This window comes from Rattus norvegicus, chromosome 17, assembly GCF_021556685.1.
Source record: "Rattus norvegicus strain SHRSP/BbbUtx chromosome 17, alternate assembly SHRSP_T2T, whole genome shotgun sequence".
Taxonomy (NCBI): domain Eukaryota; kingdom Metazoa; phylum Chordata; class Mammalia; order Rodentia; family Muridae; genus Rattus; species Rattus norvegicus.
The window spans coordinates 91,944,705-91,960,783 of record NC_141550.1 but is presented as its reverse complement, the minus strand read 5'-3'; the positions used below and the strand labels follow the sequence as shown (position 1 = coordinate 91,960,783).

The 16,079-nt window shown below is 39.0% G+C and overlaps 1 protein-coding gene across 10 annotated transcripts in view; it reads left to right on the top strand.

The window, feature by feature from the left end:
- Abi1 (abl-interactor 1) overlaps positions 1 to 16,079 on the top strand; it is an 81,272-nt gene that overhangs the window by 38,006 nt on the left and 27,187 nt on the right. For all 10 annotated transcript variants that reach the window (XM_087591586.1, XM_087591584.1, XM_087591579.1 and 7 more), the window contains 1 exon segment: positions 13,811 to 13,987. In XM_087591586.1, the coding sequence (XP_087447712.1) occupies positions 13,811 to 13,987 (177 nt within the window).

The window sequence follows — 16,079 nt, the reverse complement described above, 5'->3', positions numbered from 1 at the left end:
CTTTTCTTGGTTTCTTGGAGGTTTTTCAAAAGCACTCAGAAATCTCACATGACTAGATTCTTGGACCATGTGTCTTTTTTTTTTTTTTTTTAATGAATTATTTATTTATTATATGTGAGTACACTGTCACTGTCCTCAGACTCACCAGAAGAGGGCATCAGATCCCATTACAGATGGTTGTGAGCCACCATGTGGTTGCTGGGAATGGAACTCAGGATCCCTGGAAGAGCAGTCAGTGCTCTAAACCACTGAGCCATCTCTCTATCCCATTCATGTGTCTTTTTTAAAGCCATGGTGGGGATGGAATTGAACCCATTCTTTAGGTCTGCTATGCTAAAGTTTTCTGTCACTGAGCTGCAGCTCCAGTCTTTGACTTTTCAGAGAGGATTTCCCTGCCTGGCTGTGGCTGCCCCTAGATCTTGCCACTTCTGCTTCATTCTGTCTGCCTGAGTAGGCATGTGCTACTATACAGATTCAGTAGACTTTCTTCCTTCTCTTCCTGCTGCTCCTTCACCTACCCTCCTCCTTGCCCCTTTTCTCCATCCCTTATCTCCTCCTTTTTCTCCCCCTTCTCCTTAATCCTCCTGTCTTTTCCTGTTCCCCCTCCTAGCTCCTCTCTTTCCTTTTTCCTTATCCCTCAGCCCTTCCTTCTCTCCTGTGTTCTTCCTTGCTTCTTTCTGTGGTGCTATGTTATTTTTTGAGGCAGAATCTCACCGTGCACTCAGGCTGGCCTAGAACTTGGTCTGTAGCTCAGGATGACCTCAAGTTCATTGTAGTCATCCTGCCTCCCCTTCCAGTGCTAGGATTACATTGTATGTGCCATTACAACCTTCTTTTAAAATTTTCTCTTTTTCGGACTGTTTAATTTGAATCAGTGTGTGTGTGGGGGGGGAGGGGGGAGTTAATATAGCTACTATCATTAGACTTCATTCCACAAATCCCTCCCCCAAATTATAAAATGTTACACTCATTGTATCCCTAGTCTTGCTTTCTAGAGTGCTTCTATCTAGTACATAAAAATGCCAAGGTAATTTACACAGATGAAAAGCTATGAATTAATTTACAACAGTCTCATTATAAAGCTTGGTGTGGTGGCAAACACCTTTCATTCCAGCTCTCAGGAGCCTGAGGCAGGAGGATCTCTTGAGTTCCAGGTTAGCCAGGGCTGCATAGGAAGACCCTGTCTCAAAATACAAATAGTCAAATAAGAAAACAAACAGCACCTAGCCCCATTGCATATGCAGAGGCTAGGTAATTTAAGATTATATACTATTAAAAATGGCATTATGAAAAAAACCATCAGAAACATGTTGTATGCATACATGAAATTCTCAAGAAATAATTAGAAAATATTTTTAAAAAATGGCATTATGTTAACCAAACAAATTTCACCTTAGAATCTGTTATTACTTGTACTATCCTAGACAGACAGTCTCTCTCTCTCTCTCTCTCTCTCTCTCTCTCTCTCTCTCTCTCTCTCTCTGGTAGGGGCAGTGCTAGAGTTCAAACTGAAGGCCTTCAGGCCTTACACATGGCAGATAAGCACTTATTACCTTAGCTCACCCACAGCCCTCTTCTAACTTCTAAAGGCAATGCTTTGTCTGACCAGTTCATACCACAGTCTCAGTGAAGTCTCTGAGTGCAGGGCCAAGTTTGGTCTAGAACCCAAGATTCTCCTTGTTTCTGCAGGGATTACAGACATGCTCCATCATCTAGGTGGTTCTAAATGTTCTGCCTTTAATTTGTATTCTTTCAGTCAACTTCTTGAATATATTTTATTTAGTGTGTGAGATCTTCCAGAGATTACTTAACTGTCTTCTAAGAGGATACTGTGCTGTCATGTGATGGCTGTTTCCACCTGGAGATGAGGCTAGTATATTTCTGAATATATGTATATGATATTTTAATTTCTTCTGTGGTGCTATCTTTTCTTTTCTTTTTTTCTTTCTTCTTTTTTTCGTAGCTGGAACCGAACCCAGGGCCTTGCGCTTACTAGACAGGCGCTCTACCACTGAGCTAAATCTCCAACCCTGGTGCTATCTTTTCTAAATATACCATTCTTTTTAGGAAACTTTGCTCAGTTTTACTTTCTGGTTATGTCTATTATGTTTTTTCTCCTTTGTAAGTTTCCATAGCTGTTTTTTTAAAGTTATTTTATTGATTAGTTTTTATTCTGCATGAAAGTTTCTTGTTTATAGTAATAAACAAGAAGTACCTTTATTCCTTGTAAAGTTTTTTTTTTTTCAGATTTTGTTTTCTAATTTGCTTTAGGTCCCCTCAATCCTTAGGGAATCTGGTAATTTTTTTTTTAAAAGAATTTAAAGAATTGGAAATTAACATGCCTAAACAGAGCTTTGTTTGGCTATATTGTTAAAATTCTTGTTTTTCTTTTTCTTTTGTGTTTGTCTATGTTCGTATCTGTCTCTCTGTGTGTCCTTTTGTTATATTGTTCATATTCTTGATTTTTTTCTAAATAAAAACATTTACCTATTTTTTGTGTGTATTTGTTTGTGTCTGTCTGTCTGTGTATGCACTTGTGTTCCCACTTGTGTGATCAGAGGAATCTACTGGAATTGGCTCTCATCTTTCACCCTGTTATTGCAGGAATTGAATTCAGGTCATTAGCTTAATGGCAAGACCTTTACCTACTGAGCCATCTGCCCTTCTAGCCTTTCATTAATTTGTTTCTTAACTTTTGTACATGTACATACTAGTGTTGAGCATATTCCCCAAGTACTTTCCTTTCCTCTTTCTTTCCTCTTTCTTCTCCCATTGGTCATTTTCCTTAGACAGCTCTATTTCTGTTTACTAAAATTTATTACTATTGGAGTAGGGTGGCATGGCATGATGTTTGTGTGGAGGTTAGAGACAGTGTTGGAGTTGGTTTATGCCTACATTTACATGGTGTCTTAGGTAGGGTTACTGTTGCTGTGATGAAACACTGTGACCAAAAGCAAGTTGGGGAGGGAAGAGTTTATTTGGGCTGCACTTCTGCATCATATTCTATCATTGAAGGAAGTCAGGACAGGAACTCAAACAGGGCGGGAACCTTGAGGTAGGAGCTGATGCAGAGGCCTTGGTGAGGGACTGCTTATTCGCACTAATTAAGAAAATGCCATACAAGGGGTTGGGGATTTAGCTCATCGGTAGAGCGCTTGCTAGGCCCTGGGTTCGGTCCTCAGCTCCGTGGGGGGTGGGGGGGGGGAGAAAGAAAATGCCATACAGCATTTTCTCAATTGAGGTTCCGTCCTCTCAAACCGACTGTAGTTTATGGCAAGTTGACATAGAACTAGCCAGCACACATGGGTTCCACTTAACTGATTTCAGATTTGCCTAGCAAGCAAGCAAGCAAGCTGCCTTCCCTCCTGAGCTGCCTCTCCCCTCATTTCTCCTTTCAAGTCTTGTAACTCAGACTGGCCTGGGACTGGGGATCCTTCTGCCCATTGCTCCGTGTTGTTGTTATAGACATGAGCCATCGTGCCGAGTTACTTAACAATAATTCTGAATTAAGTGGTTCATATTATGTGTGTTTCCATGGAGTCTGATTTTGAAGTTCATATTTTTATAAGAAATCTATTTTGTAGCGTGTATATATAGGTCATTCTGAATCAAGTTAATTTCAGATTTGATTGGGACCTTGTTTCTGGCGTATTGAACAGAGCTCTGTAACAGAAATTTGGGCATACCGCCATTTCCAGAGTCTGGTCCAAATAAACAAGAACAAACAAGGGTTGTCTTTTTCTTTGCTGAAGGCTTTCTCTGTCTGGCTTGTCTCAGGACTCTTACCCCTTTTCTGCCCATCTCTGTTTGCTATTCAGGGCAGAAGGATTTAGATTTTCATTTCTTAGTTGCTTTCAAAAGACAAATATATATATTGTGCCTTTATTTATATGTAAGAGTCTCTGCTTGAAACCTATAATGCTCTCTCTCTAGGGGCAGTTATGAAGTTTGGTAAGCTTCCTGATAAATGCACTATAGAAAGTAAGGACAGATCAAATAGTATTGCTGTGGCATGGCTCTTTCTGTCTGCTTCTTTCTGTTGCATTGGGACAGGCTCCCCCTCCCCCACCCACCCCCCTTTTTCTGGAAGAGTTTTAAAAGAAGCACATGTGTTCCTCCTCTTCCCACCAAAATGACAAGAACAGGAAGGGGAACACATTTAAAACAATATATTTCTTTGTGCTAATTTTACATAACACTTTTTTAAGATTTATTTTTTAAATTATATGTATTGGTGTGAGTTTGTGCAGATGAGTGTGGGTGCGTTCAGAGTCAGAAAAGGGTGGAGTTGGGGTTAGAGGCAGTTGCCTTTGATATGATATGGGTACCTGGAATTGAAGTTGGTCTTTAGGAAGACCACTTCATCTTTCCAGCCCATACAGTCAAATATCATAGAATATTAGGAATAGAAGTTTCCAGAAAAATAGCAAAGCCATGGCCATGTTTAAGATTTACAAAGCCAGGTGCCTGGTAGAACCTTCCTCTATGTTTTATCTAGTAACCATCCTTGTGATTACTAGTAAATTATTTTGTAGTATACTAATGGGCCACCAGCTTTCACCAACCAAAAGGCTAAGAAAGTTCTAAGATTATTCTGTAATAGAGATTTCCTACCTTGCTGTATGTAATTAACCTACTTGATATTTTAGTATGCAGTGTATTTGAGAAGTGCTTTCGTTTCTTACATTCTTTTGTTATGTAACAATAAAATCTTATGAGGATGTTATTTTATGGGAATTATGTGTTCACATTATGTATGTATTAGGCTAACCTGAATTTGTCCTGGGCCATGGTCACTCATGGTTCTGAATCACAGTCTGGCCATGGTTCCAGAATAAACTGTATTTTATTCTCTTGGGTGCTAGAGCAGTTTTTGTTGATATGGTTTTAAAGACAGGGTCTCCCTGTGTATCCCTGGCCTGGAATCCTTTTGTAGACTGCATTGGCTTTGAACTCACAGAGACCCAACAGCCCTTGTTTTAGACTTTACCATGCTCCCATCAGCTATGGTTTTTATCAACAGATAGTTTTGTTTTCAGCTTGCTTATAAATCGTTTGTATCTTTGAGTTTGATTTTTTTTTTTTTTTGCCTCTTATAGCTCAGGCTAGCCCCACATTTATAATCTAGCTAAGGATGACCTAGAACTCAGAATCTTGCTTTTATACAAGTGTGTATATCACTATACCTAGCCTTTCGCATCTGTCATGGAAAATATTGTTTTCCTCCAATAGAATTGGTTTGGAGATATTTTAGTCTTTCTTTGAAAACATTTACTTACACACTGATTTATCTAATTTCTAATACATTTATATTCATTAGAGGCTGACTTTATAAATTAGTGTGGCTCAGAGGGAAAGAAATTTACACAAGCAGTAGTACCAGTGTTCAGATCCAGGTACCCACATAAAAAGCCAGCATGGCCTGTTTCTAACCCTGCCCCTAAGGACAGGACCCAGGAGCTGCTGGGTTGGATAGCCAGCCAGCTGACCTGTGAAAACAGGAGGCTGTTTGCATGCTGCTGTATGCACAGACACATACAAATAATAGTAATAATGAAGAAATTTGAGAAAAAAAAATTGTTTGGCGTGGTGGCACTTGGGTGACAAGTTCAGGGCCTGGGCTGCATAAAGAGACCTGCACATGTGTGAAGGGAGAGAGATGGGGAGTATGAATTAGTGGATGGATTCGTTACTGAAATAGTGAAGTGACTGGATATCTTATTTCATGAGTCTAGGTAAGAAAGAAAAAAAAGGAAAGTTAGAAATGATTTTAAAGTTTTTCACCGGGGTTGGGGATTTAGCTCAGTGGTAGAGCACTTGCCTAGCAAGCGCAAGGCCCTGGGTTCGGTCCCCAGCTTCGAAAAAAAGAAAAGAAAAAAAAAGTTTTTTACCATAAAGAAATAATAAATGTTTAAAGAAATAAACATTTAGCTTGATTTAAACATTCAGTTTACACATGTATCAAAAAATTTAATACAGTACTGTTTATGTGTAGCCTTTGTGTACCATTTACAAAAAAATAAAACCATGAAATTGTGAAGTGTGACCTAACTTCCACAGTGTTGTAAGACCAGAACTCAGCCTACTCTGTCTGCTCTTCTGCTTGCCTTTACTCTGAGCACACTGTGCTTCTCCTCAGTGGCCACTGAGATGAGATTTCTTTTGTGGAATGTTTTGATGCTCCTCCAGAAAGATTTTTAATGTGGTTCTGGGATTAACCACCTGACTCATACTAGTGTTCTGCCATTGAGCTGTCCCTACATGTTGCTTTAGAATGTTAACCATTCTAGTCCTTGTTTTGTGTCATATACCTGCAGTTGAAGTACTTTAAACTTTTCTTGATACCTCCTGATGACTGATGCTAGCTATAATTATAGTAGAACTATATTAATTCATCAGCTAAACCACAGACAGAACGTGACCAACAGTTTCTTCTGAGTGCTCCTCTCCATGCCTGACCAGCTTGCTCATCATCCCCTAGCCCAGCAGTTCTCAGCTTCCGTAATGCTGTAATTCTTTAATACAGTTTCTCATGCTGTGATGACCCCCAACCATAACATTATTTTGTTGTTACTTTGTAGCTATAATTTTTCCACTGTTATGAATCATAGTATAAATATCTGATATTCAGGATATTCGATATGTAATCCTTGTGGAGGTTAGGACCTATAGGACCTATAGGTGCAGAACTGGTGCCTATATGTGTCTGTCCCTTCATGGAAATCATAGTCTTGAAGGAAACTGGCTAGACCTATATTCCTAAGCCATTACTGCTTAATACTTCATTTTGGGAAGCTATGTATCTGGTATGGCTTGCATTTTAAAAACTCATCATTGGGCCCAGTGGGACGGATCAGCAGATAAAGTAGCTTTTGCCTGATGACCTGTTTGGGTCCTGGGGACAACATGGTGGAAGGAGAGAACTACCTTCTCATTATTGTTTTGTTTCAGCGTTTCACTCTCTGTTGTCCTGGCTCTCCCGGAACTCAGATTCATCTGCTTCTCTAAAGGCATTCACCACATGCCCGGGGAGAACCAACCTTTCAAAGTTGTTCTCTGACCTCCACACATGGGACTGGCTGTGTGATGCTGTGCACATGCACAGGTGCACACCCACACCTACACATCCACACACATTTTAAAGATTTCGGCATTGTCTTCTCTGAGATTTATCTGTTCCTGCATTTCTGTTGTCAATGTGTAATGATAAGAAGTATAAGCAAGCCTTTCTTTGTATTTGTGTTTATGGACTTAGAGTTTTTCTTGTGTAATGATGTAGAGATACATTCTTAGCTTCTCTTTCATGTGGTAAACTAGTGTTTCATTTGAGTAATACATTTCCCCCACTATACCATAACTCTAAGAAAACAAGTTTGCTTTTAAGTCTAAGTTTGTTTCTGAGTTTTGTATTGTTCCATTTACTTAATTTTGTATGGCAACAATACTGTCTTAGTAAGACTTCATAATGAATCTCAGCGAGGTTTTTTGAAGATTTATTTTTATGTTTTTATCATGTGTAGGTGTGTACATATATGTCTCTGTGCATACGTGTAGGTACTATAGATGGGTATGAGCCACCCAACATGGGTGCAGGGAACTAACTGCACTTGGGTCCTCTAAAGAGCAGCAGTGCTCCTACCTGCTGAGCCAACTCTATAGTTCCACAAATAATTTTAAAACCATGTCTTTCCCCCTTTGTACTCTTTCATATATGTCTTGAACCATGAAAAACTTGGGATTTTTATTCTAATGCATCCAACTTGTAGGTTAACTTAGGAAGATTTGTCATCACTTTTACATTGGTTTGAAGGCAGGTCAATGAAAGATAAATTTGTCAGTGTGTAAGTAAATTAAGATTGTGTTGTACCTGGCTTTGAAGGTCACATGATCTTTAAATTTCTCTTTTGAAATCTTTATTTAGCTGCTTTCAATCCCCCCCCCCCCCCCCGTATCACTATAAGTAAAGCATAAAGGAAAGAGGTTTAGGTTTATGTCAGGGCATTCTAACAATTTTTTTTTGAGTAGAACATTATTTTTTATTTAAAATTTTATATGTATGAGTGTTTTGCCTGCATATATGTCTGTGTATCATGTTTGTGTTTGGTGCCTATGAAGGCCAGAAGAGGGGGTCAGAGTGCGGATGCTAGGAATCAAGCCTGTCTCCAGAGAGCCATTTCTCCAAAGCCCGCTGCATTATCTTTTAAAAATTAATTGTAGCTGTTAGTACTTGCTTACCTTATACTCATTGCATTTTCAACCAGACAAAACCTTAATGCTTATTAAAGTTGCTCTAGGAAGCTCTTTAAAGTTGCTAGAGGCAAAACTGAGGTTTAAACATGGTTTCCATTACTTTACAATATGTAATGTGGTATGTTTAAACCTTATATCTTTAAAATGCTCTGTTTACTTGTTCACTAACTATTTACTTATTCTTGTGAGACATGCTTTCATCATGTAGATCATGCCCAGCAGGAAATAACTTTATCTTAATCTTGGGATGTAGAAGAGATAGATTAGTTTGGTAAATGAGATTTATATTTGATACATGTTTTGGGGGGAGGTTATTGAAATAGTCTCATTATGTAGCCCTGGTTGGTCTGGTACTCTGTTGACTGGTGGCCTCAAACTTATAGAGGTTCACTTGCCTCTGTCTCCTGTGTCCTGGGATTAAAGTGCTCAGGACACCACATCTGGACAGATTACAAAGCAATGCTATAGATTATACTCACTAATCAGAATGGACAGATGTGCACACATGTACGCCTCAGATACTGAATCAAAGGCCTTGCACACACTGCCACCACTACTTAACTCCATTTTCGGCCCCATCAGAATGGACTTAATGGTCTATAAACTGCATAACATTTTATAACAATGAAGTAAGAGAGCCAGTATTGAAATTGTTTTGGGTCCTTTTCTCCTAGGACCAGATGTGAGTTGCTGGACAGATGTGATTTGGATTCTTGTGATTTAGAATTATGGTAGTAGAGAGGGGTAGAACTTTAAAAAAGAGAATTTTTCAAGTAATTTAAAATAATATCTAGAATACTTGTACAGTGTATAGCAGACAGGAGAATGCACAAAAGCTGACTTTCAGAAGCAAACTGTGGAAACAGGAAAAGCAGTTTAGCCCTTTTGAACTAATTTTTCCCTTTAAGACTAGAGCTATGTGGGATGTTCTATTAATAGAGCTAAGAAACTGAGACATGAAGTTTTCAGCTTGTTTTCTTTCTGGGTGGTTACTTTTGGTGGGGGGTAGATAAAATTCTTATGCTTATGTTTTAAAGACTAGACTGGGCCAGATGTCATACCCATGGACCAACTAGAAGACTAATGTAGCAGCTGATGTGAGAGACATGTAGTGATTTAGGATTGAAGGGTTGGAAATAGAAGGAAGCAGATTTCTGGTATATAAAAGTAAATGTAACAAGATTGAGCAATGACAAATATGAAGTAAAGAGTATATATATAATTCAATAGAGAAGTGAAGTAAACTCAAAAAATAGGCTGGAGAAGACTTACGTGTTTGTGTCATTTATTTTGAGGCATCACTAGAGGAACAGGGAAAACATGTTTGTGATGTGCATAGCACTTTAGGTATAAATGTGGATGTGTTACAGAGAACACATCTCAGATCAGTACTCTAAGCTCACTTTGCAAAGGAGATGGAGTGAATATGTAGGAGAGGTAGGAGTCAGTGAAGGTAAGTAGTCCCTCTCATGGCCGAACAGATTATCCATGCTTCTGCTGTGTGGAGTTACAGATTCCTGAACTTAATTCCAATGACAATAGAATGTAACTAAAATTAGTGCTTAGCTAAATGGTACTGGACCTTCACTTACCCAGCATTTATGAGGATAGGGGTTCTATCTTTAACACCACAAAAAAAGCCAGTTTAGAGCCAGGCAGTGATGGTGCACACATTATTAAGTCCCATCATTTGGAAGGCAGAGGCAGGCAGATCTCCTGAGTTCAAGGTCAGCCTGGTTTATAGAGTGAGTTCTGGGACAGCCAAGACTACACACAGAAACTCTGTCTGGAAAAGAGGGAAAAAGGAAAGGAAGTTAGAGGCATTCTAAGAGTATACGTCTACATTTTATAACAACAGAAACTGTGTTAGATAGTTCTCAAAATTACTGAGGGAACATTGTCAGGGTATGAGTCATTTCCATCACAAAACTATCTTTTAAATATTTTGTTTGCATTTTGTGTATGTATTATGTATGTATGCTCTCTCTATGCACGACTCGTTTGTGTCCAGAGTCCAGAGTAGGGTATTAGAGTCTCTGGAGCTGGAATTATAGGCAGTGGTGAGCTGTGTGATGTGGGTACCAGGAGCTGGAATTATAGGCAGTAGTGAGCTGTGTGACGTGGGTAACAGGAGCTCTCTGTAAGAGCAACAATTGAGCCATCTCTGCGGGTCTCTCTCTTCTGGGGGAGGGGTGCCAAAAAAACTATTAAAACAAACAAAAAAAACCCCCACTAACAAGATAGACCTCTACAGTTTTCATAGTGTTGATAGAAGACACAGAACTTAAGGTCAAAGACACAGAACTTCTTCACTCCTGAGACAGCAGAATGTTAGCATTTGTGCCCTCAGCTCCATGGAAGTCTAAAGTCAGGTTGTCTGAGGGCTTGGCAGAAAAACAGTTAGCAGCTGAGCCATCTCACTGACCTTCATCTTCAGTGTTTTTAAGGTTAGTTTGTTACAAGGGTGTTATCTCTATGTTAGGGAACACAGACTGTTAGAATGTGAATTGAGCTCTGCATTTGCCTTGACCTTTGCCCTGAAGAGAGATGACATCTTTATTATACTGGATGATAAACAAGCCTTCCTAGAAATATGATTTCTAGACCCGAGGACTATTTCCAGTACAACTGTGCTTTAACAAGAAAATACAGAGCAAAGAGTCAGTGCCTGTCTTCACAAGATGGGTAAAAGCACACAGATCTAAGTAGATCTGAGTGCATCTTCTATCTACCTGTGCTGTATACCTTCTTGGCTTCTGGTAAAAGTTTCCATGATTGCACAACTCGGTGGTCCCTGATAACTGTGACAGAGAAACCACAGATCTTTTTTCTTTGACTCAGAAGGAAGACATTAAATTGAGGTTATTTCCTATAGAGTGCTGAGCTCCTTTACCCTGCCCAGGAATTAAGACCCAGATAGCTGACTAAATTAGAGAGCCAGGTGGCTTCTCAGTTCTTGTATTGAGTTTTTACTTGGCCTAAGGCATGAATGTAGCTGTTGCAGGATACATTGTGCACATATGGCCTTGTCTTGCAGAAGGAATTGCTTTCTGTCATCTATAACAATCTAAACCACTGAGTTGAACTGACACAGATGGCTCTAGGGCCAAGGTGGTTGTCATTGATTGCTTTAGCTAGTCAGGGACAAATTGCAGATCTAATTGGATGACTTGGCTCAGCGTAGGAATAATTGCCTCAGAACATAATCTAATTAACTTATTAGTTTTCCTGTGGGATCCCTCTACTCCCTTAAGAGTGAATCCTTCCTTATACACTTGAAGGTCTCTTATGACTGCCTCTGATTATATAAAGTCACAACATTCCTTGCTCTTACTTGATTTCAACATGAGAAGTACTCTGGCTTGCATATTCCTTTATAGTTGGTGCTTCCTAAACAACACATTGTTTAGAATTCCCATTGCCCTCACACCAACTACTGAACTCGGGGAGCACATGATGACAGTTTCTCTAGTATGCCATCCAGATTAGCTGTAGGCTTCTCACTTCAGTTCATGTAATTAGTACCTTTTTTTGGAGAGTGTACCTGAAGGTGGGCAGTACAATCTGTTCTGTTTTATCTGTGTCACTAGCCAGATGGCATTCATTTGTCCTTTGGAGTGATTGAATGATAGATGTAGGAATGGGGATAGAACAGATACCTGGATAACTTTGTTCCCAAGAGGCCACTGTATGAGGTTAAGGAATATGGTCATCAGAGCTCTCTGTGAGGACTTGCACAGGTCCTGCCTGAAGATTTGCACTGTTTGTGGGTAATTGTACCAGAGGATTTTCTTTTGGGAAGAAAGCTCCAGTGTGATCTCAAAGGCATCATCATTATCTCTCCTTTTTTTTTTTTCCTTTTTTTTTTTTTTCCGGAGCTAGGGACCGAACCCAGGGCCTTGCGCTTCCTAGGTAAGCGCTCTACCACTGAGCTAAATCCCCAGCCCCTATCTCTCCTTTTTTAATTTAACTTTCTGAGATACTTTTCTCTCATAGGTGCCAGGGTTGTTGACTTCTTTCATTGTCAGAAAATCAGTGTATTACATTTCAGTATTTAAGATCTACCTATTGTTTGGAATGGTTAGGTGCAAGAGGAAAAAGAACATTTTAATTAAGCGTACAGAGACCCTTTATGCCTCCTTTGTTGCTCAGTTATAGGTTAAGGACTTAGGTTTTATTTTTATTTGTTTGTTGAGAATTGGGTGTCATGTAGCCCAGGCTGGTCTGGTTCCTCACGTAGTCAAGGAGGGCTTTGAACTTCTCATGTTCCTGTCTCCACTTTCTTGAATGTATGTACATGGTAGGCAAGCACTCTGCCAACCAAACTATATAATGTGGAACCTCAGCCCTTTCAGTATTTTGAGCTGTCTATTTTTGGGGGGTAAGCTTGAGGACAATTAGTGTTTAAAGGAGAAATCCTGGGGTGAGCAAGCTGTAAATCTCGGATGCTGCCTAGAGGAGAATGGAGAAGCAAAGGGGGAAAAGCAAGCAGCTTGAGTTGGCTTAGAGGTCAGCCATATGTCAGGAGGCAACCTCACAGCTTAGCAGGACCTTTAGTCGTTTTACATGCTAGCAGCGTGGCTCTATAGAACCTTGGATGTCCTTCTTCTAGTTTTAGTGGTCTTGATGACTTTTTTGCAGAGACTAGTATTGACTACTCCAATAGAACCACCTGACCAACCACAGGTGTTAGCTGAAGTACTAATACCCTTTAATCTTCTCTACTCACAAGCATCTTATATTGCTAAATGCTGGAGCAGCTCTCTCAATGAGCAACACAAAGGTCTCTCATAGCTCAGACAATGCTTCAAAAGTCTGCAAGCTTTTCTGAATTACTGTGAACGGTAGCTTTCCTTTTCTTCTCTCTGACTCTGTCCTAAGTGTGCTTTCCCTAACACCATGGCCTTCCCTGCTGTTAGCCACTGAACCATCTCTTTAGCCCCAAATGCTGTATTTTAAAAACAATTTCATAGGCTCTTACTGGGCAAGCTAAACAGACAGAGATGTAAGAGGCTTGATGAAAGCTGTACCCTTTGCACTTACAAGTTTTCTCTTTAGTGGTGTCTGCCATGTGCAACTCTTTCTGCCTTCAGTAATTTCAATATTTGCCTCTTATACTCTTCTTTTTCTTTTTAAAGTCTGTCAATCTGTGAAGCGTTTGAGTGAAATGTTCTCAATCTACTTGAACTGTGCACATTTATAGTAATTCAAACAATCTGAATGTCAGCACAGCACTGATCTCAATGCACTATAGCCACTGATTTTGTTGTTGTTGTTGTGTTTTATATCTCCTAATAAAGTAAAAGTGACCAAGCAGGCCTCCTCTCCTTCCACACATTCCAGGTTTCTAGGAAACAGCTCTTCTTTCCTTTAATGGTTGCTTTAGAAAATGTATTAAGTATTAACTAGTTTGAGTCTTAAGGAAATCAGTTTACTGAACACATACTCATTGGAAAATAGGTACGAGATACAATCCTATGGTCCAATGCATATGGACAGCATATACATTATTTACTATACCAAATAATATTTTCTTGCTTTATTTAAATTTAAAATATAGACTGTGGATATTCATAAAGAAAAAGTGGCTCGAAGAGAGATTGGTATTTTGACAACAAATAAGAATACATCAAGAACTCATAAAATAATCGCACCTGCAAATATGGAGCGTCCTGTCAGGTATATTCGGAAACCTATTGACTACACAGTTCTGGATGATGTGGGCCATGGAGTTAAGGTAAGCATTTTGTATTACTTAATATGAATCACTTTGAATTTTGGATAGAAATTGGTGGTAGTAGCTTCTTATTAGATAGATTCCCTTTAGCTAGCAACTAGTATAATTTTTATAGAATATTTATGTATTTTTAAAGATACAAGTGTATGAGTGTTTGCCTATATGTGTGTGTGTGTGTGTGTGTGTGTGTGTGTGTGTGTGTGTGTACTAAGTGCATGTCTGGTGCCCTTAGGAGTCTGAAGAGGGTGTTGCATCTTCTAGAGCCTTTGGAAATGAGTTATGGGTAGTTGTAAGTCATTATGTGGATCTCGGAGGTGAGCCTGTACCCTCTGCAAGAGCAACAAGTGCTCTTAACTGCTGAGCCATCTCTCCAGCCCTATAGAGTATTCATTTAATGAGTTACATGTCTGACTAAGCTTGGAACAGAATTTTATCCATGGAATCAGCATTATTCAGAAAAACCTAAAACAGTTGGCCTGCCAAAATGGCTTAGCAGGGAAAAGGTACTTGCCTCCAATCCTTTTGACCTGAGTTCTAGTCTTAGAACCTACATGGTGGAAGGAGAAAATAGACTCCTGAAAGTTTTCCCTTGATCTCCTTGTCCACACATAATGCCGTGTTGCTTGTATCATAAACAACAACAACAACAACAACAACAACAAACAACAACAACAACAAACGCCCAAACAAATAAAAACACAACTTGAAAAAGCCATTTAGTAAGTAAGGCATTTAGATCATAGATTATGATTGGTTTTAGAAAATAAATTGTATATAATTTGTCCTTTTATTTTTAAATATTTGTGTGCCTATGTATTATGGGGATGAAGTTCAGCAATTTATATTTTTTAAAAATAGAAAAATTGCATACATTCTGTTTTGTATACATCTGCCACAACCTCTAGATTTGTAGAATATTTGTTGCCTATGACCAAGCTTGGTGGAATTATGTGATCTTGAAATTTGTAGTTTTTTTGTATTTATGTGTCTTTGCAAGTAACTGGAATAGTGTAAGTTCCTTAGCCAGCTCTGCCCAGAATAAACTTATACTTTGAAATGTGGTAGTAATCTTTTTCCCAGAAGACTGTTGATTTTGTTTGTATTCTTCAAAATATTTCGTAATGTCTTTTAGGTTTTAAGAATTCTTTTTAACTTTATGTGTATGGATATTTTACCTGCCTGAATGTCTGGGCTTCACTTGAGTGCTAATGCCTGTGGAAGCCAGAAGTGGTGTCTGATCCCTGGAGTTGGACTCACAGGCAGTTGTCAGCTGCCATGTAGGTGCTGGGAATTAAATCTGAATGCTCTTGGAAAGCAAATCCTCACCCTCTTTTTAAAAAGGAAGTCAGCCAGAGTCTGGAAACTTTTTGTAGCTGGTGGATCGTACTGGTGCTGTTGCTAGAGGTGTTTGCATTCCAAATATTCTGGACTGTCTCGTCGAGAGAGAAGTATTAAACTTTTACTGTATTCTTTCTGTGATTTCTGGAATGTTTTATTCACCTTTATGGCAGTTATAATGTGAAGCTGAAACTCTTGACAAATGTAGCAGAGACTACTTGTTTCTTGTGTTTTATCAAGGGTGTGTCTAACATTGTTTATCAGAGAGCTTAAATTCAATTTTAGAATATTATAGAATAGTAATATGTAAGATTGTATTAGTGGCTGTTTTGGGATTTTAAAATTTTGCACAACATGTAGATGTATATATTTAATCTGTTGGGAAAATTCATGAACCCCCCCTCCCCCCATTCAATAAAGAAAATTTTCTGAGCCAGATGTTGGAGAAAATTATAACACTATAGAGTCTGAAGCAAATTAAGTTTGAAGCCCACTTGGGTTACATAGTGAAGCTCAGACTTAACACAGCTTCCTCATAAAACCATTATCTCAAAAACAAATATCCTGAATTATCTTTTCCCTTCACTCATGGTTGTGTGCTTTAAAACCCCATGTTTTATGTACCCCTGCATAGTGCTAGGATTAAAGGCTTGGGTCCAAATTCTAAAAGGAAGTTTAATAAGAAAATGCAACTGTGTATAATTCAAGTAGGAATTTAGTAAGAAGCATAAACACAACCTCCTAGATGCTGAAA